At 44.1% G+C, this 23,444-nt stretch overlaps 1 protein-coding gene across 2 annotated transcripts in view; it reads right to left on the bottom strand.

Annotated features, from left to right (window-relative positions):
* Window positions 1-23,444, bottom strand: part of LOC120986900 (circularly permutated Ras protein 1-like) — a 137,910-nt gene that overhangs the window by 103,544 nt on the left and 10,922 nt on the right. For both annotated transcript variants that reach the window (XM_040415584.1, XM_040415583.1), the window contains exons 3-4: window positions 17,191-17,331; window positions 13,740-13,878 (exon numbers count right to left, since the gene is read on the bottom strand). In XM_040415584.1, coding sequence (XP_040271518.1) covers window positions 13,740-13,878; window positions 17,191-17,331 — 280 coding nt within the window. The remainder of the gene's footprint in view (window positions 1-13,739; window positions 13,879-17,190; window positions 17,332-23,444) is intronic.

The raw sequence follows: 23,444 nt of genomic DNA on the forward strand, positions 1-23,444 counted from the left end.
GCATTCGCAACTGATGACATATACGACCCCCTTTGTCTTACAATTAATGTAATCCCTGACTTCATAGTTTTTCCCATCCACTGGATTTGTGAAGGTTTTGGTAATTTTCATCTTGCTACAAAAGGTACAGTCTCCACAGGGATATGATCCATTGTGGGACAGCCATGTAGTTTTTTTAGCTGTTTGATGGGATTGATAATGGCTATGAACCAGCTTTTCTTTTAGGTTCTGTCCTCTTCTGAATGTTATAGCTGGGTATTTTGGTATTACTTGTTGTAGGTCTATATCGGCCTGCAAAATATGCCAATGGTGTTTCAGAATTGTTTGTATCGTGCTATGTTCTGTATCATACATTCCTATACACCGTATAATCCTCTCTCCCTCTTTTGTTTTTTTATTTGTCAACAGGTCCAATCTTTCTGTCCTTCTGGCTTTATTGTACGCTCGATGCAAGCATTTTTTGGAGTATCCCCTCTCATAGAATCGTAAGTATAATGTCCTACATTCTTTTTGGAATGCTTCCTCGGTGGAACAGTTCCGCCTAGCTCTAAGATACTGTCCCACCGGGATTCCTCTCTTGAGAGAGTCAGGATGGAAGCTTTGCCAGTGTAGCAGGTTATTTGTCGATGTTGCCTTCCGATGTATTTCGGTTTGGACTCTGCCGTCAGGTTGCAGGTTTATTTTTAAATCCAAGAAATTGAGGGTATTTTTATGTATTTCAGCCGTAAACTTCATACCAATCTGATTATCATTCAGTTGGCTTACAAAATCATAGAATTGTGCTTCAGTGTCATCCCAAAAAATCAAAATATCGTCGATATAACGACCCCAAAATAATATGTGTTGCGTGTATCTTTCCATAGTGTCCCTAAAAACTATACGATCTTCCCACCACCCTAAAAATAAATTAGCATAACTTGGTGCACAAATCGTGCCCATAGCGGTGCCAGTGACCTGTAAATAATATTTGCCGTTAAACATAAAGTAATTGTGCTCCAACAAAAACATTAATAGTGAAATAACAAAACTATTGTGCTCATAATACTGTGTCCCTTTTGTATTCAAATAATATTGTGTTGCTTGTATGCCAAGTTGGTGTTGAATGCTGGTATAAAGCGCCTCAACATCAAGACTCGCTATGAGTGTATGTGAATTTACTTGGATTTCCTGCAACCTGACGACAGTATCCTTGGTGTCTATAAGATACGACGGTAGTGTTTTGACAAATGGAGAAATAACCTGCTCCACATACTCACTGATGCTTTCGCATAAGCTTTGGTTACCTGAGACGATGGGTCTCCCTGGGATTGGTTCCCTTTGTTTGTGGATTTTTGGAATAGCGTAGAAGGTTGCTATGGTGGGTCGTGGTCTGTACATAATTTTATACTCTTCCTTGGTAATTAAATTACGATCCTTGGCATTCTTAAGAAGTTTTTTTAACTCTAGTACGTATTTTTCCGTGGGGTCTGTTCCTAGCTCCCTATAGGTGTTCCTCTCATTGAGGAGATCCATTATCATTTGTTCGTAGTCTTTTCTTTCCAGTAGGACAATGTTTCCTCCTTTGTCCGAAGGTTTTATGACTAGGTTGTCATTATTCATTAGGTCTTTCATAGCTATTTGCTCTTCTGTAGTTAGATTGCTATACTTATTCCTTTTAGGGGCTCAGATTTTTTGCAAGTCCCTAGTGACAACATCCACAAACGTTTGAATGTTTGCGTATTTACCAAATGGGGGGGTGAATCTGGACTTGGGAGTTAAAGTGCTAAATGGTGGACTGGGGGCTATTATTTCACCTTCTCCTTCTCTCTGCAGCAGTTCTAGAGTTTTAACTGCTTCCCTCTCACGCTTTTGTGCATTAAGTTCCACTTGTTCACTGGAATTAAATTCCTTATGCAGCGCTAGTTTCCTAGCGAATAGGTTAATGTCCTTCACCCACAGGAAGCAGTTGAAATGTGGTGCTGGGGTAAAGGAGAGACCTTTTTGTATCAGACTGATATGCTCTGTTGTTAAATTTATCTTAGTTTTATTAATAATCTGCATTGTCCCTTCATCACTTCTATTTAATACTGCACTTGGGTCCATACTCCCCTCTATTGTCTGTGGTGCTCTTACTGTCACATTCTTTGATTGTAACCCCATTTTTCCCTGTCGCGTAATTGTATTCCCATTCCTAGTCCTAAAAAACCCCCCTGTGTCACGTTCTGAGGTTGTTGAACAGTATTTGTGGATACAGGTAAGGAGGATGATTGCGGATATTGTGGAAATTGTGAGTACTGTGCTTGCAGATTTTGCCCTGGGTCTTGATTTATTACCCATGTTGTGTTTCCAGTTGGATTTGGATTACTATTGGGGGTGGCGTTTCTTTGGGAGTTTTTTCTCTGTGAGTAGGGTAATTTGTTTTTAGATTTTCGTTTAGTATTTCCTGCTGTTTGAATGTTACTGCCCTCTACTTCAGAGGTTTCTGATTCAGATATGTCTGTATACTCTCTCCAGTTCTCCTTTTGTCTAAACGGAAATCGCCCCCCTTGTTTCCTAGGATAAATATTGCCAGTATCGAAATCCTTTTTATCTCGATTATATTTTCTATGTTTCCGTTCTTTGATCTCTCCCTGAAGGCTTTCTACGTTTCTTTGCAGCTTTAGTTCGTACTCCACAAATTCCGGTTTAGTTCTAAATGTTTGGATCTCCTGAATCTCTTTTTGTAATTGCGTCGTAATCTTTGCCAGAGACTTTTGTTCGTAGTCTAACAGATACCCTTGCATCCGCAATGAGTTTTCAGTAAGGAGTATTTCCCACCCTTTTATAAATTCGCTATCTTCCTGATGAGAATTAGGAGTTATATTAACTCTCATCCCTCTATATACGATTTTTTGTTGGATATACGTTTCTAGGCTGGCTGTTTCCCAAACGCCTCGGATATATCGTCTGTACGTTTTATTAATTTCTTTGAAGGCCTGAGCAACATCCAGACAGTCCACTGGTAGACTTTCAGTAGAGAACACCTTCCCTGCCTCTGCCAAAAACGCTTGGGTGGTTGTCGGATTTGAGAGAAAACCTGCCATTTATTTATTCCACACCGATTGAGGTGTACTGTTGTCCCTCCTGTAGGTATATCTCTCCCCAGGTATTGGGAAATTAGTGGGATTTTGACCCTATTTTTGAACTACAATTTCTGTACTTCCCCTTTAAGAGCAGGGATATGGTGTGTTAATCAACATACACTACTACTAATGTCCATTTGGACTGAATACCACCAATTTTCCTGCACCTACCTACTTAACTAAGACTTAACTTTTATTTCATATTAATTAATATTACTGGTGTGAATAGCAATTTTAAATTAAAAATTTCAGTGATCACTGGCCTTTATATGTCTGGTAGACCACCTTGTCAGGACTGTCATCTGACTAGGTAATGAGGGTTAATGCACACTTATGCCACCAGGTCGCGCGCTGCCTGTGTATTCAATATGCACTGTGCAATTCATTTCCCTAATAATACTAGGTCTCAGTGATTAGCTGTCATAAAACTTAGAGCTTCACGCTGCCCCCCGACATGTTTCGCCGTAACACGGCGTCTTCAGGGGTTAGGGCAGAGTGTGAGCGTGTCCTCCTCGCGGCTAGCTTATATAAGCTTCGTTTGTGACGTAGTTGCTAGGGGCCTCACTAGGGGGCGTGATCGAGAACCATAATTTAGAAGCTGATTGGATATACTGTGAGGTTCGGTCTGCTTGCGTCATAGGCACCGCCCCCCGACGTCATCTAGCTCCTATCTTCTTCCTTCACATTGGTCCGTGTCGTCGGGAAGCGCCTACTTTCGTCATAGCTCCGCCCCCCTGACGTCAGCTACCTCCTTTTACCTGTGAAATCCGAAAGGTGCTCTTTGGAATGTGGGCCCCTTTGCCCACCTAGGCTTCAAAAAAGTGTCACACATCTGGTATCTCCGTACTCAGGAGAAGTTGGGCAATGTGTTTTGGGGTGTCATTTTACATATACCCATGCTGGGTGAGAGAAATATCTTGGCAAAAGACAACTTTTCCCATTTTTCTTATACAAAGTTGGCATTTGACCAAGATATTTATCTCACCCAGCATGGGTATATGTAAAATGACACCCCAAGATATTCGCTGATGGGCATAGTGAGTTCATGGAAGTTTTTATTTTTTGTCACAAGTTAGTGGAATATGAGACTTTGTAAGAAAAAAAAAATCATCATTTTCCGCTAACTTGTGACAAAAAAAAAAAAATTCTAGGAACTCGCCATGCCCATCAGCGAATACCTTGGGGTGTCTTCTTTCCAAAATGGGGTCACTTGTGGGGTAGTTATACTGCCCTGGCATTCTAGGGGCCCAAATGTGTGGTAAGAAGTTTGAAATCAAAATGTGTAAAAAATGACCGGTGAAATCCGAAAGGTGCTCTTTGGAATGTGGGCCCCTTTGCCCACCTAGGCTGCAAAAAAGTGTCACACATCTGGTATCTCCGTACTCAGGAGAAGTTGGGCAATGTGTTTTGGGGTGTTATTTTACATATACCCATGCTGGGTGAGAGAAATATCTTGGCAAAAGACAACTTTTCCCATTTTTTTATACAAAGTTGGCATTTGACCAAGATATTTATCTCACCCAGCATAGGTATATGTAAAATGACACCCCAAAACACATTGCCCAACTTCTCCTGAGTACGGAGATACCAGATGTGTGACACTTTTTTGCAGCCTAGGTGGGCAAAGAGGCCCACATTACAAAGAGCACCTTTCGGATTTCACCGGACATTTTTTACACATTTTGATTTCAAACTACTTACCACACATTTGGGCCCCTAGAATCCCAGGGCAGTATAACTACCCCACAAGTGACCCCATTTTGGAAAGAAGACACCCCAAGGTATTCGCTGATGGGCATAGTGAGTTCATAGAAGTTTTTATTTTTTGTCACAAGTTAGTGGAATATGAGACTTTGTAAGAAAAAAAAATAAAAATCATAATTTTCCGCTAACTTGTGACAAAAAATAAAAAGTTCTATGAACTCACTATGCCCATCAGCGAATACCTTAGGGTGTCTACTTTCCGAAATGGGGTCATTTGTGGGGTGTTTGTACTGTCTGGGCATTGTAGAACCTCAGGAAACATGACAGGTGCTCAGAAAGTCAGAGCTGCTTCAAAAAGCGGAAATTCACATTTTTGTACCATAGTTTGTAAACGCTATAACTTTTACCCAAACCATTTATTTTATTTTTTTTACCCAAACATTTTTTTTTATCAAAGACATGTAGAACAATAAATTTAGAGAAAAATTTATATATGGATGTCGTTTTTTTTTGCAAAATTTTACAACTGAAAGTGAAAAATGTCATTTTTTTGCAAAAAAATCGTTAAATTTCGATTAATAACAAAAAAAGTAAAAATGTCAGCAGCAATGAAATACCACCAAATGAAAGCTCTGTTAGTGAGAAGAAAAGGAGGTAAAATTCATTTGGGTGGTAAGTTGCATGACTGAGCAATAAACCGCTAAAGTTGTGGAGTGCCGATTTGTAAAAAAGGGCCTGGTCACTAGGGGGGTATAAACCTGTGGTCCTTAAGTGGTTAAGAATGCATATATTTTCCCTTATAACCATGTTATAAGGGAAAATAATAATGATCGGGTCCCCATCCCGATCGTCTCCTAGCAACCGTGCGTGAAAATCGCACCGCATCCGCACTTGCTTGTGGATGCTTGCGATTTTCATGCAGCCCCATTCACTTCTATGGGGCCTGCGTTGCGTGAAAAACGCAGAATATAGAACATGCTGCAATTTTCACGCAACGCACAGGTGATGCGTGAAAATCACCGCTCGTGTGCACAGCCCCATAGAAATGAATGGGTCGGGATTCAGTGCGAGTGCAATGCGTTCACCTCACGCATTGCACCCACGCGGAAAACTCGCTCGTGTGAAAGGGGCCTTACTGTTAGGGCTTAAAGCGAACCTTTCACCTCATTTTCACTTTATAAACTAGCAACAGTACCTTATAGATCATCTTCAGTGTGTTCTTATACATCCTTGTGCAGGACTCAGCGCGAAAGACGGGATCGAGCGGCGAATGAGGAGGACGGCGCATGCGCAGCCTTGACAAGCGCGGTCCCGGCGACTGAGCCGGCTGTCAATTACAGTGCATAGAGGCGGGGTTAGGGCAGGGGAGGTACAGCCAGAGGAGAGGGAAGGGCTACCCCCTTGACTTCTAGCGTGACTGTTGGAGCAGGAAATGATAACTTTATAAGACGATTTTTTCAGGCAGATACAGCGCATGAAAGCGGCACAAGGATGTATAAGAACACACTGAAGATGATCTATAAGGTACTGTTGCTAGTTTATAAAGTGAAAATGAGGTGAAAGGTTCGCTTTAAGTCTTCACAGGTGGCATAGTCATAGGTATTTGTTTCAGGTTCAGTCACACCTGTAAAAAATAGGAAAATTTAGTTTGAACTAAAAATGAACATAAATATTTTACCATGGAAGTGAGGATCATGTAGGAGGATAGAAAACACACAATGACGTGTGAGTGAAGTTGTTTTCACACATAGGGGCATATTTATTAGGCTAGCTTTTAGACGCCAGTCTTAATAAAGCCCTGCACTGGTGGTGCATCCGTCACAGTTATGTAGAGGCGCAACGCCTCCACATAACTACAGCAGATCCACCCCTGCTTCTAAATGTAAGACAGCTTCCAAGCTGGCCTACATTTAGACCATTTTCTATGCCTTAAAAGTTATCCAATCCTATAAAAGGCCCCCAATATGCCCTCCCTCCCCCTGAATATACTTACCTGGGTCCCCGCTCCCAGTGCTTCACATCTGAATACTACGGTGGGGTCCCCGCTGTTCACTATCCCTGAATCTGAATACTACGATGTGGTACCCGCTGCTCTATGAGGCAATAGAGCAGTGCAGACGAGTGCAATAATGTCACCAGCCACTACTGGCTTTAGGCACGACTAGGGCAACAGGCTCTACAGGAGGAAATAAGCACTATTGGGGAACATATAATTACTGGAAGCACTACTTGGTGCACATAACTACCAGGGGCACTACAGGTGGCAATATAACTAATGGGGTTGCTATAGGGGGCATTATAACTGCTGAGAGTACATTAGGGGGTGGATGATTGAAAATTGAAGTAAGATCTCTGTGTGGTAAACTCTGCAGAGACATAGCTGAGATAACATGGTGGTCTTCTTTCAGTGGAGAAGATGATGAAAGAGAGCATCTACATCAGAGGAGATGTCACTGGATCTAAGAGGTATGTATTGGCATGTTATCCTGTATGTTTGATAGTGCAGAATTCAATGTCCATCTAAATACATTATGTCTTTAGCATTATAGCTTGGGGGGGGGGGGGGATACTTTTTTCGTAGGGCCCAAGTTTGAGGAACAGTCTCAGGCCTTTGGGCCATTTAATAAGTCCATGAAACTGAGGGCTGCTCTCACCCAAACTGACTGTATCATAATAATTTATGGTGCGGCCAGTTGCTATCTGATGGAGGGGCTATTGTACTGTATGCACATGATGATGTGAGTACAGTACTTGAGACTGATGATGACATAGGATCACAAATCACTATGATGCAGTCAGCTTGGGTCAGGGGAGCCACTGTTGGTCAGCAAATGCAACAACAAAAGGCCCATGTTTCCCAGGCCGACCACAGTCATGTGAATCAGCCCTTAGTCATACTCTCTAGACCTGCACCAGATTTATTACAAGGGCTTAGGCTGGATGATAAATCTGGTGCAGGGATAGACACATTTCACTGAATCTATACCAAGCATTGGTTGGCTTTTTTGAGACAGAATTTTATGCCATAATTGGGGCACATATTTGACACAAATGCCGCATATTAGACCACGCCCCTACCCACAATGTTCTGCCCTACTTACATAAAGCCCTGCCTGTTTTCGAGGAAGTTGGAAAAAGCTGTAGAAACCCTAGTTGTGCCAAACTATACCAAAATTGCACCGATTTGTGCAACTTTTTAGACAGATTTTAGGCACCAATACATTAATAACTTCAGGTCACTGTGCAAAAACTTTAAAAAAAACATCATGAAAACTACAACAAAAAATGCAGGTGGCAAAAAAAAATGTGCTTATTCTGGCAGTTTGTTACAGATTTAAAAAAAAATTCAAGTTCATGTGGGAAAGGACATCAAATTAAGAGTTCATATTGCATATTGTTAGAGGTAAGCTGTGTAGGGATGAAGACTACCCTATAATAAGGCACCTAATTCATAGAGATTCATAGCATAGTCTCCCATATTCAGCAGGACAGCCTCTCTGGACCAGGGGTTTGGTTATCTACATGAGCAGAGGAATGGCACTAGAATTCTGGAGCAATTTGTGCCAAAAAACTGAAGTACATTCCTTGTACCACAATAATTGTTTAGACTCTTTTTATGCCTCATCCAAAAAGGGACTGTGACTTAAATAAAGGAGACGTGGCTTCGCTAGAAAAGGGAGTGGTTTGAAAGGTGACTGTGCACCAAAAAAGTGCCAACAATTAGCAAATTTTTGCCATAAAGCAAACCAACCAGTTGGTGGTGCAAAATTAGAATAGATAGTCTAAAGATGTACCAGATTTATCAGCCACTGTGATAAATCTGGTGCAGTTTAAGACTGTCCAGGTTTACACTGTCTAACTATTAGAAAGTATTAGTAAATATGCCCCATAATCTTATGTTACTGGACCGTGAGGGACATGGTTTGTATAGATGCTTGGTGCTTACAAATGGTATACAGTTTGGCAGTTAAAGAGAGTCTGTCACCTCCATATTGCCATACACAGTGCTTACATTGCCCTATAGCTCACCTATACATGAATGTAATGGTACCTTTGTCTTTACACTTGCAGAAGCTGGAAAAACGAACTTTGATTGATATGCAAATGAGCACTCGCAAGTGCCCAGGGGCGGCGTCCACTGTGTTGGTGCCCAGGCTGCCCTGCCTTTTTTCATTGTTCCCCCGCCCCAGCCTCTGCATATGCCCGCCCTCCTATTCCCTTGCGTTCATCCTAAGGTCCGGCCGAGATTCCCTTGCGTCATCCTAAGGTCCGACTGTGCTTAGCCTCGCCGGGCTGGAGCATGCGCACTGCGATGCCCATTGTGGGCATTGCATCGCTTTAACTACTGCGCATGCATCGGCAAATGCCACATTGCCGCTGGTTTTGCGCCGTTCGCCGGAGCATGCGCAGGGCAATATAAGCACTGTATATGGCTATATGGAGGTGACAGACTCCCTTTAAAGTTGAGGTGACAGACTCCCTTTAAAGTCAAGTCCAAACTTTCTGGTTACCGTCGTCAGCAATAAATGAATAACAGTTTCTCTTACAGGAAGGTTCTGAGTGCACTAACAGTTCAAAACAAATTTTGGGATGCTTGTGAGACACTATAATGATAGCTATCTATTCAGCTTTGTTTGCGGTACAGTGGATTGATCCTCCACTTGTCAGGGCAGGACTGTGTTGGTGCCCAGGCTGCCCTGCCTTTTTTCATTGTTCCCCCGCCCCAGCCTATGCATATGCCCTCCTATTCCCTTGCGTCATCCTAAGGTCCGGCCGAGATCCCGCGACTGTGCTTAGCCTCGCCCGGGCCGGAGCATGCGCACTGCGATGCCCATTGTGGGCATTGCATTGCTTTAACTACTGCGCATGCGTCGGCAAACGCCACATTGCCGCTGGTTTTGCGCCGTTCGCCGGTGCATGCGCAGGGCAATATAAGCACTGTATATGGCCATATGGAGGTGACAGACTCTCTTTAAAGTCAAGTCCAAACTTTCTGGTTACCGTCGTCAGCAATAAATGCATAACAGTTTCTCTTACAGGAAGGTTCTGAGTGCACTAACAGTTCAAAACAAATTTTGGGATGCTTGTGAGACACTATAATGATAGCTGTCTATTCAGCTTTGTTTGCGGTACAGTCGATTGATCCTCCACTTGTCAGGGCTGGCACAAGGCAAAATGATTGGGGACAACTCTGGTGGTCTATGGAAGTGGTCTATGGAAGTGAATAGGTTAGTGGGCACATAGTTGAATTGAGTACCTGGTGTCCAGTGCCCCAACCACTACCACTAGCTGAAAGGATCTGGGAATACAGGGATCGTGCTATACAATCACAGAAATAAGATAATAATGCACTCAGTAAAGTAGATGCAAGCATTCAGGGCTGGGACAAGGCCATTTGGTGCCCAGGGCGAAGATGGCAAACTGCGCCCCCCCCCCCGTTTTTAAGAAAGAATCAATGTTGTTTCAAAACAAGAATATACTTAAAGCAATAGAACAAAGGACTGTGGGACTTTGAAAGTCACAGACACTATAAAGTTCCCCCCCATCATCATGTGCCAGTATAAAGTCCCCCCCATCATCATGTGCCAGTTTTGTAATAAGCCCCCCCAATGTGCCAGTAACACTATTGTAAAAAAAAACAAAAAAAAAACACCTATACTTACCTAAGTGTCAGCGATGCGATGCAGCCTCTTCCTGTGTCCCACGCTGTAATGTAAGGCTCAGGCGGCACGATGACGTCATTGCGCCGGCCTCTGATAGGCTGCCGGCCTAGTGCCTGCAGCCAGGGGCGTACATAAAAATCACTGGGCCCCATAGCAGGAATCTAAATTGGGCCCCCATTCCCCTTTTATAGCCCCTCCCTTTGTTCCATGAACTATTCTTGCTGCTGCGTTTTATAATTTATGCCATCAGGGCCGGAATGGGATTACAAAACAGCCCTGGCACACAAAAGAGGTATAATAGATGCAGATGTATATTATATACAGCAGTGTACAGTTATGTGAGGTACGCGGTATAATAGATGCAGTGTGTACAGGTATATAGTATATTCCCTAGTGTTCTGATATGTGAGGTACAGGGTATAATAGATGCAGTGTGTACAGGTATATAGTATATACAGCAGTGTACTGATATGTGAGGTACGGGGTATAATATATTCAGTGTATACAGTATATACAGTAGTGTAATATGTGAGGTACGAGGTATAATAGATGCAGTGTGTACAGGTATATAGTAAATACAGCAGTGTATTGACACCTCGTACCTCACATATCAGTACACTGCTCTATATACTATATATCTGTACACACTGCATCTATTATACCTCGTACCTCACATATATAGTATATACAGAAGTGTACTGATATCTGTACACACAGCATCTATTATACCTCATACCTCACATATCAGTGCACTGCGGTATATACTATATATCTGTACATATTGCATGTATAATACTGTGTAATATATGCAGTGTGTGTGCATGTATGTGTGTATATATATATATATATATATATATATACAGAGCAGTGTATTGATGTGACACATAGAAGGTATAATACTGTAGATGCAGTGTTTATAGAAATATGTGGTCAGTTATGCATTATAGTCACTGTGAGGTACATGAGGTAGTGGTAACTGTCTGAAGTAGTATACATGAGTGAGCAATGAGTAAAAACAGGGCATGGAGGGGGGGGGGGGGTAAATGATGAAAAGTGGAGGACCTCCTCTTACCTCTCCATTCCAGTCTGTATGGATCAATACAGAGCTGCTTGTGAACTTTTAATACTTGCTGTTAGGGGTTGAAGGACCTGTGATGATGTCATCACAGGTCCTGGCAGATGTACCTTTGAAACCTAGGAACTACACCATTTTTGGTGCAGTTCCTTTGCTAGATTCTGCAGGACCTGTGATGTTGAAGATGATGTCATCACAGGTCCTGGCAGATGCACTGTTCTAACCTGGGAACTACACTTTACACTGTGCAGTTCCCTTACAGGACCTGTGATGACATCATCAAAGGTCCTTTAGCTTTAGAAAGGTAAACAGGAGTAATTAGGGGGCGGGGCCTCTCCTCCACTTCGGTGCCTGCCTGCAGCCTATCAGAGGAAAGGGAAGGGACACGCCTCTCCCTCCCCTGCACCTCCGCTGGCACAGACAGTTTACAATGGAGATGAGCGCAATGGAAGCCCACTTGGGGGGGGGGGGGGTCATTTTAGTTGGGGGGGCACATGGGGGGGGCACAGCATGATGTAGGGGGGGCCGCCGCCGTGGCCCCCTCTGGCCCCCCCCTGGCGACGCCACTGCTGCTGGCACTTCACCTGCGCCCCCCTCCTGTCCGCAAATGGTAGCGCCCAGGGCACCCGCTCCTTCGGCCCCTGCCTTGTACCGGCCCTGGTCTCAGGTCAGGCGGGTCCTACGCTAAACCTACATAAGCCATTGGGCTTCTATGTTCAGGAGCGCAGACGCCGCACATATGGTGTGCTGCTCCTAGTCACCTCCATGTGCATCAAGCAACCAATGGGAGGAGGAGCCAGCACACCCATATGTACCACCTAATCAAGGCGCTCTATTGGATAGGAAGGGCAAAAGTGCAGAGGAATGCTTTTCCCAAGATAAAATAGGTGCGCATTCACACTTGAAGGTGCCACTCCCTCAAGCAAATACTACATAGACAAAAAAATCACAGAAAAAACTAAGATAAAAACATCCTGTTTTTCTGTTCACTATGCGTTTTTTATGCGTTTTTTTGTGATAAATCACTTTGTGCTTCAATATACCTTTCCCAATACATTTGTGGTTGTTGCAGTTCACTTTTGTAACATCCAAATACCATCAATATAAAGAGGTTGCTATACATCTTCTACTTCCCATCATTTAAATGAAAATGTAACCCATGTGTTAGCCAAATTTGCCAAATTTATTAAGATTTGTTAATAATTTTGGATCCTAAACTGAGCCTGACTTTCGGCGGGGTTGATTTTAAATATAGTTTATTTGCCAGTTGTTGGCATAAATTATAGTAAAAATGCCTTACCACCATGAAGCCTCTGGTGCCAGTTCTTGTAAACAAAAAAGAGCAACAGCCCATGATATATCAGGCAGTAAATCTCAAAAGTGCAATCTGACATAAAATGGGGGCTCCTTTGTAGCCCATGTATAGCTATTTTTAGACAGGTTTACATGTTACATATGTTTGGTCACCTCTAGGGTGAGTTTCTATTATAAACAACCAACATTCTCCTGTCCTTTACTGAAATGCTCCACACTCCTATTACTGAGGCTGCTCATCTCTGTACCCTTCCCATGTCACCTATGTCCTGTAGATTCATTCCTGCCGAACCTTAAAAAAAAATTGGACTGTCTGGTATATAGCCATAGATTTCTATATTTGGTGCTGTCAAAGGCATAACATGAAGCTAATGGGCCTCAAGGCAAAATCTGTAACGGGGCCCCCAAATAACATGTGCCATCAATAACAATAGAGGCTTTTGGGCATTCAGGCATCTGAACCCAGGCGCAGCTGGTACTTCGGCATTACTTATGGCTATGTCCCTGTCTTGTGTAGAAAACTAGTGTGAGTAGAACATCAGATGTAGAACTATTTATGGCTAGTGTTGAGCGAACTTGTGTTATCAAGTTCGATATGGTTTATATATTGAAGGTTTCTTGGTACGGTCTGGAATAGGTGTCCGGCTGTTTTCTATTGTAGGACTAATGATGATTGTTGGCTGCTCAGTTTGGCCTTCACTGGTGGCATGATGCATGCTACTAGGTAAGAACGTACTTGGCATTCTTGAAACAAACGTGATCAGAGGACCATAGGTTGGTGGATTCATATTATAATTTTTTATATAATTACCATTATAATCCTAACCTTTGGTCCACTGGAAAATTGTCTGGTTATCAAACCCTGGAAATAACATCACTGTACCTGTTTTTGCAGCCATTTGTCTGCGAGCGGGAACAGGAGGTGGTGTCTCCTGGCCATGTAACTGCACAGGAGACTTTGGTCGCAAGCCCATGTGTGTATTAGGTTCTGGAGGGAGTCTGCAGTGTGGCTGATTGGGATCTGAAAACAGAAGCAAAATATGCAAAAGTTATGACATATGGCAATATAGTTGTGATTATAAACCCCTACATGGTCACCCACCATGGCTGAAGGTCAATCCGTCTACTTTTATAGCCTTGTGCTCTTTCACACGAGCGATACAGATTGTGTCGGGATCTATTCTGGAACCAACTGATGGTTTGCACACAAGTTTAATCAGTTTTTTCTGTGATTGTATTCAGTGTTTCATTTTTTTTTGCATTTTTAACACATGTGAAGAAAACCTGAAGAATAACACTCAACATCTCCTAGCAACCATCAGTGAAAAATGCATTACATCCGGACGCCTTCCGCTTTTCACGCAAGCCTCAATAACTTCTATAGGACCAGGGCTGCGTGAAAAATGCCTCTTTCACAGGAGCGAGTTTTCCGTCTAGATGTGATGCGTGTAGAGAATGCATTGCATCCGGACTGAATCCTGACCCATTAATTTCAATGGATCTGTTTACTTGAACGTCGTTTTTCACGCACCATCTCTGCGTTCAGGAAAAATCCTAGCATGTTCTATATTGTGCATTTTTCACACAGCCCTGGTACAATAGAAGTTAATGTGGCTTACGTGAAAAGCGGAAGGAAATGCGTTTTTCACTTATGGTAGCTAGCAGATGTTGAGTGTTATTCTTCAGTTTTATTTCACTCGCTTTAAAAACGCATCAAAGCTGATTGCACCCGTGTAGAAAAAAACTTGCCTGTAAAACCATCAGTTATTTCCTGAGCAGATCCTGACACAATCCGTATTGCTTGTGTGAAAGAAGCCTTAAGAATCTAGCTTGGGCACTTGAGAAGTTTAGGAAGTAAATATGACGGAAAAGAAAAACATTGGGAGGCAATGGCACCGTATTTCGTTAGGATGGCTTCTCCCCCCACCCCCCCCCCCCCCCCCTCCTTCTCTCTCCTTTTTTCCTGCTTTTTCTTTCCAGGTTTACCTCGAGCTGTTGTAGTCCGGTGGCAGCTGGTTTTTGGTTTTGATTTACCTGTGAGCCGTAGGGACAGCTGGGGCCTCAGCTGGTTGGCCGCTGCTGCTGCTGAGGGTGATTCATGGACCCTGGTTGCGGGAAGTGCCCGGTCTTTATATTGCAGGTGCGGCTGCGCTTCTGGGCCAGTTTCAAGACCAGATCGTCTTCCCCCCCCCCCCCCCCCCCACCCTTTTTATTGCTTTTGTCGCTTTGCTTTGTTAGAGGGGGGCTATTGCTGAGTGGATTTCGGGGATTATTTCGATTTCAAATGGTTTTATTTAATGAACTGTTGGTTTTAATTGTTGATTTACCGTAAATTATTTATTAAAGTATGTATTTTAAGGTTACCCTTAATAAAGCATTGCGGCCATTTTTATTCCACAGCGCATTGTTTGTCTTTATTTATTAGACGTTAAGAATTTTGTTATGTTAATGAATGATGTCATTTGCATCCATGTAACCATGCAATATATGAATATAAGTGATGGAGGGATAGCATTAAAATCTATCATTCTTATCTCTCTGTATATCCTTACTTATCTGTCTATCTCATATCTATTTGTCTGTCTGTCTGTCTCTACCAAATAAAACCAGACTGGAAAATATTGGTCATTAGAAAAACAAGCAATATATGGTGGTCAGATGCTTTATAAATATGGTGCATGCATAATTTAAAGTGTTTCTGTCATCAGAAAAATCGTTACATAGCTGGCTGGCATTAGCCATGTGCTAATGTCAGCAGAACATAACTGTATTACTTATATCTCCCTGCCGCCGTTCACGCTAAATAATGACTTTTATAATATGCAAATGAGCCTCTAGGTGCTAGTGTGGCGTTGCTACAGCACCTAGAGGATCTGTCCTCTCACCGTTTGGCACGCCCTTGTAAAGGTGATTGACATCCTTGATCTCCTCCGTGTCCTGCGAATCCAGCGCCTGCGCAGTCTATTTTAGTATTCGCCACAGTGAGTGAAGGACGGCAGCAGGCGAGCGTCCTTCACTCATTGCGCCTAATACTAAAATGGACGGTGCGGGATTTGCGGGGCACGGAGGAGACGAAGGATGTCAATCACCTTTACAAGGGCGTGCCACCTTTACAAGGCGTGTGAGAGGGCAGGTCCCTGGGAAAAGAGGATACAGGGTAGTCTCCGTACCTAGAAGTCATCTCAGCCACCTGATGTATCTATAATAATAAACTTGGTAGTTTGTTAGATCTACCCAGTTTTTATATGAACACCGGCTGGTTGAGGTGCTGTACATTGAATATATGTATGTAGTGCAGTAAGTCTACTGTGTTATGTGCCACTTGTGCAGGGGGTGGGAGACTAGGGGCCCACCTTGCTAAGGCTACTTTCACACTTGCGTTTGGTGCGGATCCGTCATGGATCTGCACAAACGCATCTGTTCAGATAATACAACCGCATGCATCCGTTCAGAACGGATCCGTTTGTGTTATCTTTAACATAGCCAAAATGGATCCGTCTTGAACACCATTGAAAGTCAATGGGGGACGGATCCGTTTTCTATTGTGTCAGGATCCGTTTGGCTCAGTTTCGTCAGACGGACACCAAAACGCTGCAAGTAGCGTTTTGGTGTCTGCCTCCAAAGCGGAATGGAGGTGCAACGGAGGCAAACTGATGCATTCTGAGCGGATCCTTATCCATTCAGAATGCATTAAGGGCAAAAATGATCTGTTTTGGACCGCTTGTGAGAGCCCTGAACGGATCTCACAAACAGAAACCAAAACGCCAGTGTGAAAGTAGCCTTAGGGGCCCACCGGAGGATTCACCTGTACCCCTGTGGGCCAGTCCAGGCCTGATTACAACCCCTACATGGTCACCCACACTGGCTAATGGTCAATCTGTCTACTACTGGTAGATTTATAGCTTGTGCTCCCATATTAATGTATATTTACACTGACTGATAGCAACAGAAGGGCAGAGACGTTTAAGGGTCTAGCTGGGGCACTTGAGAAGTTTAAGTAGTAAATACCACAGTAAAGAAAGCCATTAGTAAAACAAAGGAAATATCACAGCCCACTCGCTGTTTCCAGTCCCACGCACCTCTGGCTCGCACCCAAGCTGGGGTGGGGTCAGAAGGGTCTCTGTTCTAAAGATACATATGTGTAAGTCCCAGAAGTCTATAAAAAATGTATGGCACATCCTGTGAATATGCCATAAATATCTGAGATTGGAATAACCCTTAAGTATCATACTAGAAGAATATTATTGTTCACTAAATAGAAAGTCAGTAGTGAACAGCAATATGTATTTGTAGAGACATTGGTGGATGCAAGTACTACATGCAATAGCTGTACCAGGAGGTGCGGACACTGTGGATTTTTTCCTTCTTTGTGGAACAGGAGGAGATGTCTTCTGATCTTCTAATTGTGCAGGAGATATTGGCTGCAAGTCCTGGAGTACATTAGATTCCGGGGAGACAGTGCAATGTTGTAACCCTGTAAAGAAAACATGAAAGAAAAATAACATCAGGGAAGGATGACTTCAGCATTAGTCCAATATATTTGGTCTCAGAGGGCATGGAACCCTTAAAACATAACAGGACTATCCCTGTGGGACCCCTGACTATCCCTCCGCACAGAGATGCACCCAGGTGGTAGGTGCACTTCGTGTACGTACCTACCCCTAATTGACTCTAATATATCCTACGTCATTCCCGCGCGTTTCCCCCAATTTATGGGTTCTTCAGGGGATAATGCGTTAATGGGTACACTATACTAAAAATAAATGCATAAGATAAACCCCAGTGGAGAAACTACCAATGAATAAAAAATATATGTGAGGGTAAATGGTAATCAAAATATAAAGAACCGCAAGGGACCAATGCTCAAAGATGCAAATAGATAACAACCGGTCCAGAGGACCACTCACGTGTGATGGTAGCTGAGGGGTGAGGCGACCACACAGCTGAACTGCACAGCTAGATAATGGTGGAGCAGCAGAATGGCATGGTGTGTTAGGAGATTAAATAGTGGCGGCGAGGCGGGAATTTCCTCCACGCTAGTCATGTGCATATGGCATCTGGAACGCATATGGTAATGTTTGCTTTCCAGAAATGGAGGTGAGGTATAGGAAGGTGTAAAAATAATGGCGCATGTAAATGATAGCATGCTTAAATTTAAGCACCGCCCATGTGAACACCCCTATCTAGCGAGGTACTGCTATGGTAGCGGAGACATTGCTTACATAACCACCTGGGTTCCAGTCAGGTAGAGTGCATCTTCGGGTTGGAGCGCTCCAAAAGCCGGGCTGTGAGCTCCGCCCGTCTCTCGCGCGAGATGCCGCTAATGGAGCGGATACACTTCCCACATAACAGAGGTAGCTTCCAGTCACATACATAATGGAGAGGACTCAAAGAGGAATCCTCTCAGTGCATTTTACTGCTGGTTTTTGGGAGCATAGGGTCAAAATGCAAGTGAGTATGACGATAAAAATTACATATCCGGACTGAGCATCACTTACACTATACGCCACTTACTATAGTTTGGGAGGGTGTTTGGGAACTGACAGATTCCCTTCAATCTACACCCTTACCTTCTGCCTGATGGATGTTGTCATAGACATGAGGCCTAAGGGACAGGAACACACATTTAAGGGGTAGCGAAGGAAGTGCCTAACTAGCTATCTGTGTGCAGTCTTAGGCTACTTTCACACTTGCGTTCAGAGAGGATCCGTCTGGTGTCTGCACAGACGGATCCTCTCCTATAATGCAGACGTTTGGATCCGTTCAGAACGGATCCGTCTGCATTATAGTTTTGAAAAAATTCTAAGTGTGAAAGTAGTTCAGACGGATCCGTCCAGACTTTACATTGTTAGAGGTGGGAGTGGGGGCTGTGCTGTCTCAGGGTCCGTCTCCTGGCAAATGGCGTCCTTGTGCTTTCTTTTCTAAAAAAACTATCTGCAGCAGAGAAGAACTATGATATCGGCAATAGGGAACTATTAGCTATTAAACTAGCGTTTGAAGAATGGCGTCACTTTTTAGAGGGGGCAATCCACCCCGTCCCTGTGATTACGGACCACAAAAACCTTATGTACCTCGAATCAGCTAAGCGTCTCCCCCCTAGACAAGCTAGGTGGTCGCTATTTTTTACCAGGTTTAACTTTGTTATTACCTATCGTCCTGGGGCAAAAAATACCAAGGCAGATGCATTATCTCGTTGTTGCCCTGGAGGGAGTAATGTGAGTGATCCGGTACCCATTCTACAAAGAGGAGTGGTTGTCACTGCGGTACACTCTGTTCTGGAGGGGAAGGTGTTAGAGGCCCAGGGGGACGCCCCGGTCTCTTGCCCCTCAGAGAAATTGTTTGTACCGTTGAACCTGCTTCTCGAATTATTAAAGGAACATCATAATTCGGCACTTGCTGGGCACCCGGGTAGTAAAGCAACCTTGGAGCTATTGTCTCGTCGTTTTTGGTGGCCAAGGTTGCGTCAGGATGTAATTGATTTTGTGTCTACTTGTTCTATTTGTGCATGCGCGAAAGTCTCTCATACACGTCCTGCAGGGTCTTTATTGCCACTTGTCATTCCCAATAGGCCATGGACACCTCTGTCAATGGATTTTATCACTGACTTACCTTTGTCTGCGGGTAAAACAGTTATCTTGGTAGTAGTAGACAGGTTTAGTAAAATGGTACACTTCATTGCGTTACCCGCACTACCTAATGCTAAGACTCTTGCTCAGGTATTCATCAGTGAAATCGTGAAGCTTCACGGGGCCCCTTCCGATGTTGTTTCGGATCGGGGAACCCAGTTTATTTCTACGTTTTGGAAAGCTTTTTGTTCCCGTTTGGGGGTACACTTGTCTTTTTCCTCGGCTTTCCATCCTCAGTTAAATGGACAGACTGAGCGTACCAACCAAAACCTTGAGACATATCTAAGGTGTTTTGTGTCTGAGAACCAGGAGGTGTGGTCATCATATTTACCGTTAGCCGAGTTTGCCATAAATAATCGCCGTCAGGAATCCACTGGCAAGTCACCATTTCTTGGTGCATATGGTTTTCATCCCCAATTCTGTACTTTCAAAGAGGGGGGGTCTTCTGGGGTTCCTGAAGAGGAACGGTTCTCTTTCATCTGTATGGCAGAAGGTGCAAGCTAACTTGAAAAATATGGGAGGTAAATATAAATGCATGGCTGATAAGAGACGGTCGCCAGGTCCGGACCTAGGAATGAATGACTATGTGTGGTTGTCTACTAGGAATATTAAATTAAAGGTTCCCTCTTGGAAACTGGGTCCTAGGTTTATTGGCCCTTACAAAATAGTAGCCATCATTAACCCCGTGGCTTTTCGCCTGGAGCTACCTCAGACTTTTAAAATCCATAACGTCTTCCATAAGTCGTTACTCAAGAAGTATGCTCCACCTCTAGAACCGTCACCGCTGCCGCCCCCTCCTGTTGTTGTGGATGGTAATCTAGAGTTTCAAATATCCAAAATTGTTGATTCTCGTCGGGTCCGCCGCTCTCTTCAATATCTGGTGCATTGGAGGGGTTACGGTCCAGAGGAAAGAATGTGGGTTCCAGTGTCTGAGGTAAACGCCGACAGGTTAGTTCGGGCTTTTCATGCCTCTCATCCTGAGAGACCTAGTCCTGAGTGTCCGGAGGCCCCTCGTAGAGAGGGGGGTACTGTCACGAGGGTGTCAAGAGCCACGCCTGACTCCGTTATACCCGGGGTCAGGAAGTCGCAGCAGGTGGCTGCGCGCTCTGTGTATAAAGATAGGGCTGATTCTTAATGGTAACTTTCTGGGTTTGCCTTGCAACCCTTTTTGGCTCACTCAGGGATCCGTAGCTCCTTCTCCTCAGCTGTTTCTTGTCCAGCAATCCCAACCTCCTTATATTCCCCTCTCCCACTTCTCTGGTTGCCAGATATAGAGCTTCCTGCCTGGACTTCTATACTGACCCACTGGAGCTGAGTAGCTGTGATCCCTGGTTGTTGTTCCAGAGCGTTACCCTCCAGATCCCTGTTGGGTTTTTGTTGTCTGCTGTTGTCACCCACCTGGGATTATATGTTTTGTCTGTATTGTCTGTCCTCTCCTTGGTGTTTTCCTTTAGTGTCAGTGGTGTGGACTAGTGATCCCACCGCCCTGTTCACTACGTAGGGCTCATCTTAGGGAAAGCCAGGGTTTAGGCACGTGATCGGCGTACGGGTGAGGAACCCGTCTAGGAACGTCAGGGCAGTCAGGTGCCAGCCTCAAGGTGAGTCAGGGATCACCACCTTTCCCTCTCCCTTGGACAGGGCCTTCCCATTTCCCTCCCTTTGCGTGACGCCGGTCATGACATACATGCACCGTCGGACATTTCGGCGGAATTTAGATCTTACTACTCAACTCTATATAATTTGCACAAGGCGGAGGGTGTACACGGCTCTCACTCAGATGAAAATACGTGACTATATCTATCCTGCTTCAGCCCCAAACAAATATCTAGTGAATCAGCGTCCTCTTTGGAGGGAGATTTCACTCATTTGGAGGTCATACGTGCTATTAACGATTTGAAAGTTGGTAAATGCCCCGTTTTTACAAGGTTCTTTCAGACGACCTTACTCCAACCCTCGCGAACACTTTAAACTCTATATCTAGGGACTGCCGCTTTCCGCCGCAGGCCCTACAAGCGCATATTACAGTTATCCCCAAGCCGGGACGGGACCACACTGCTTGTTCAAATTACAGACCTATCTCCATCCTGAATGTGAACCTCAAACTCTATGCCAAACTCCTCGCCTTGAGACTACATCCCTTTGTCCCGGAGTGTATACATAGGGAGCAGGTGGGATTCGTCCCAGGCCGGGAAGCCCGTGATAATACCCTTAAATCTCTAAGCCTAATAGCCAGAGCGAAATCACTCAAAGCCCCCCTGTGCCTCCTTCCGGTCGATGCCGAGAAGGCATTCGATAGGGTCAATTGGCGTTTTCTTGAAGAAACATTAATTCACATGGGTCTGGGTACCAACATGCTCCAAAAGATCATGGCACTATACTCCGCTCCCTCAGCCTGCGTAAGAGTTAATGGATTGTTATCATCCCCTTTTCTGATACGGAACGGGACACGCCAGGGATGCCCCTTATCGCCATTTTTATACATCGTAGTGATGGAATCAATTGTGAATTCCCTCCAAGCGAACCCCTCCATTAGTGGTTTTATAGTTGGTAACACCGAACACAAATTATCATTATTTGCTGATGATCTGCTCATCTATCTAACAGCACCCAGAGTAGGTTTACCGTCTGTACTTAAAGAATTTGAGATGTTCGGCCGCCTCAGTAATTTCAAAGTTAAAGTCCAAAAGTCAGAGATACTAAATGTTTCATTACCTAAGTGGGAGGAGACGTCTCTTAAAGAATCCTTCTCTTTCCGTTGGGCCCCCCAGTCCATTAAACATCTGGGTGTTCATATCCCAGCAAACCTTGCCCATCTTTTTAAACTGAATTACCAACCCATGCTTAAAATGGTGGAGGCTGATCTCCAGAAGTGGTCTCCCCTCTACATATCCTGGTTTGGTAAAATCAACACCATAAAGATGGATATTTTACCTCGAGTTTTGTACATATTCCAAACAATTCCCTGTGAGGTCCCCCTCGCCTACTTTAACAGACTAAAAAGCCTGATATTCCACTTCATTTGGCATAACTCTAAGGCAAGACTAAGCTATGCGACACTCACAAGAGCTAAATCGGCGGGAGGTGTAGGTCTTCCCAATCTGCTCACTTACTACAGAGTTACGATTATGAATTGTATTCTAGACTTACACAATAACCGTGCATCAAAGCTGTGGGTAGACCTGGAACTAGAGGAGGCCCCTAATTTGGCGATTGGAATATTCTGGCTTCCAAAACCGGCATTTTATAGGTTACCCCTATGCAAATCCGACCAGTTTATTTATTCTCTTGCCAGGACATGGTTTAGATTCGCAGCTAAGCTCCGCCTGGCACATTTACCAGGACCTCTTACTACGTTGTCAGATCACCCGGACCTACCACACGGTCTCAAAAACATCCCGTCTTTAGGCCCACTCAGCGCTTGTCCTGTCAGGATATGAGATATCAATAATCAACAGGGAATCCAGCCCCTGAACACTATTCCACATATCATCCCTCCAGCACCTGGGCAATGGTTCCTTTATTTTCAGCTTCGTAGTTTTGTATCCTCCCTGGTGCCTGACATGCAAACACGCCTCAGGTTATCTGACTTTGAGAAACTCTGCATGGCAGGCAGTGTGCCCAGACATGCCATTTCCTTGCTTTATACTATGCTGAATACCGAGGAGTCTGGGGGATCTGCTTCGGATCCCATCCACACTAAACTTAAATTTATGACAGATTGGGAGGCTGAGCTGGGTTCTTCGTACTCTATTGATCAATGCAAAAGGTCTTTGCTTTTTTCCCATGCACTGTCGATATCCTGCAATCTACAAGAACTTAACTACAAAGTTATGACTCGATGGTACAGGTTAAACTTCACCAATTCTACCCAGTAGTACCTACTACATGTTGGAGGTGCTCATCGGGTATTGGCACCATGTTGCATATCTGGTGGGAATGTCCAGGAGTAGCGCACCTTTGG

Source organism: Bufo bufo, chromosome 1, assembly GCF_905171765.1.
Source record: "Bufo bufo chromosome 1, aBufBuf1.1, whole genome shotgun sequence".
Taxonomy (NCBI): Eukaryota; Metazoa; Chordata; class Amphibia; order Anura; family Bufonidae; genus Bufo; species Bufo bufo.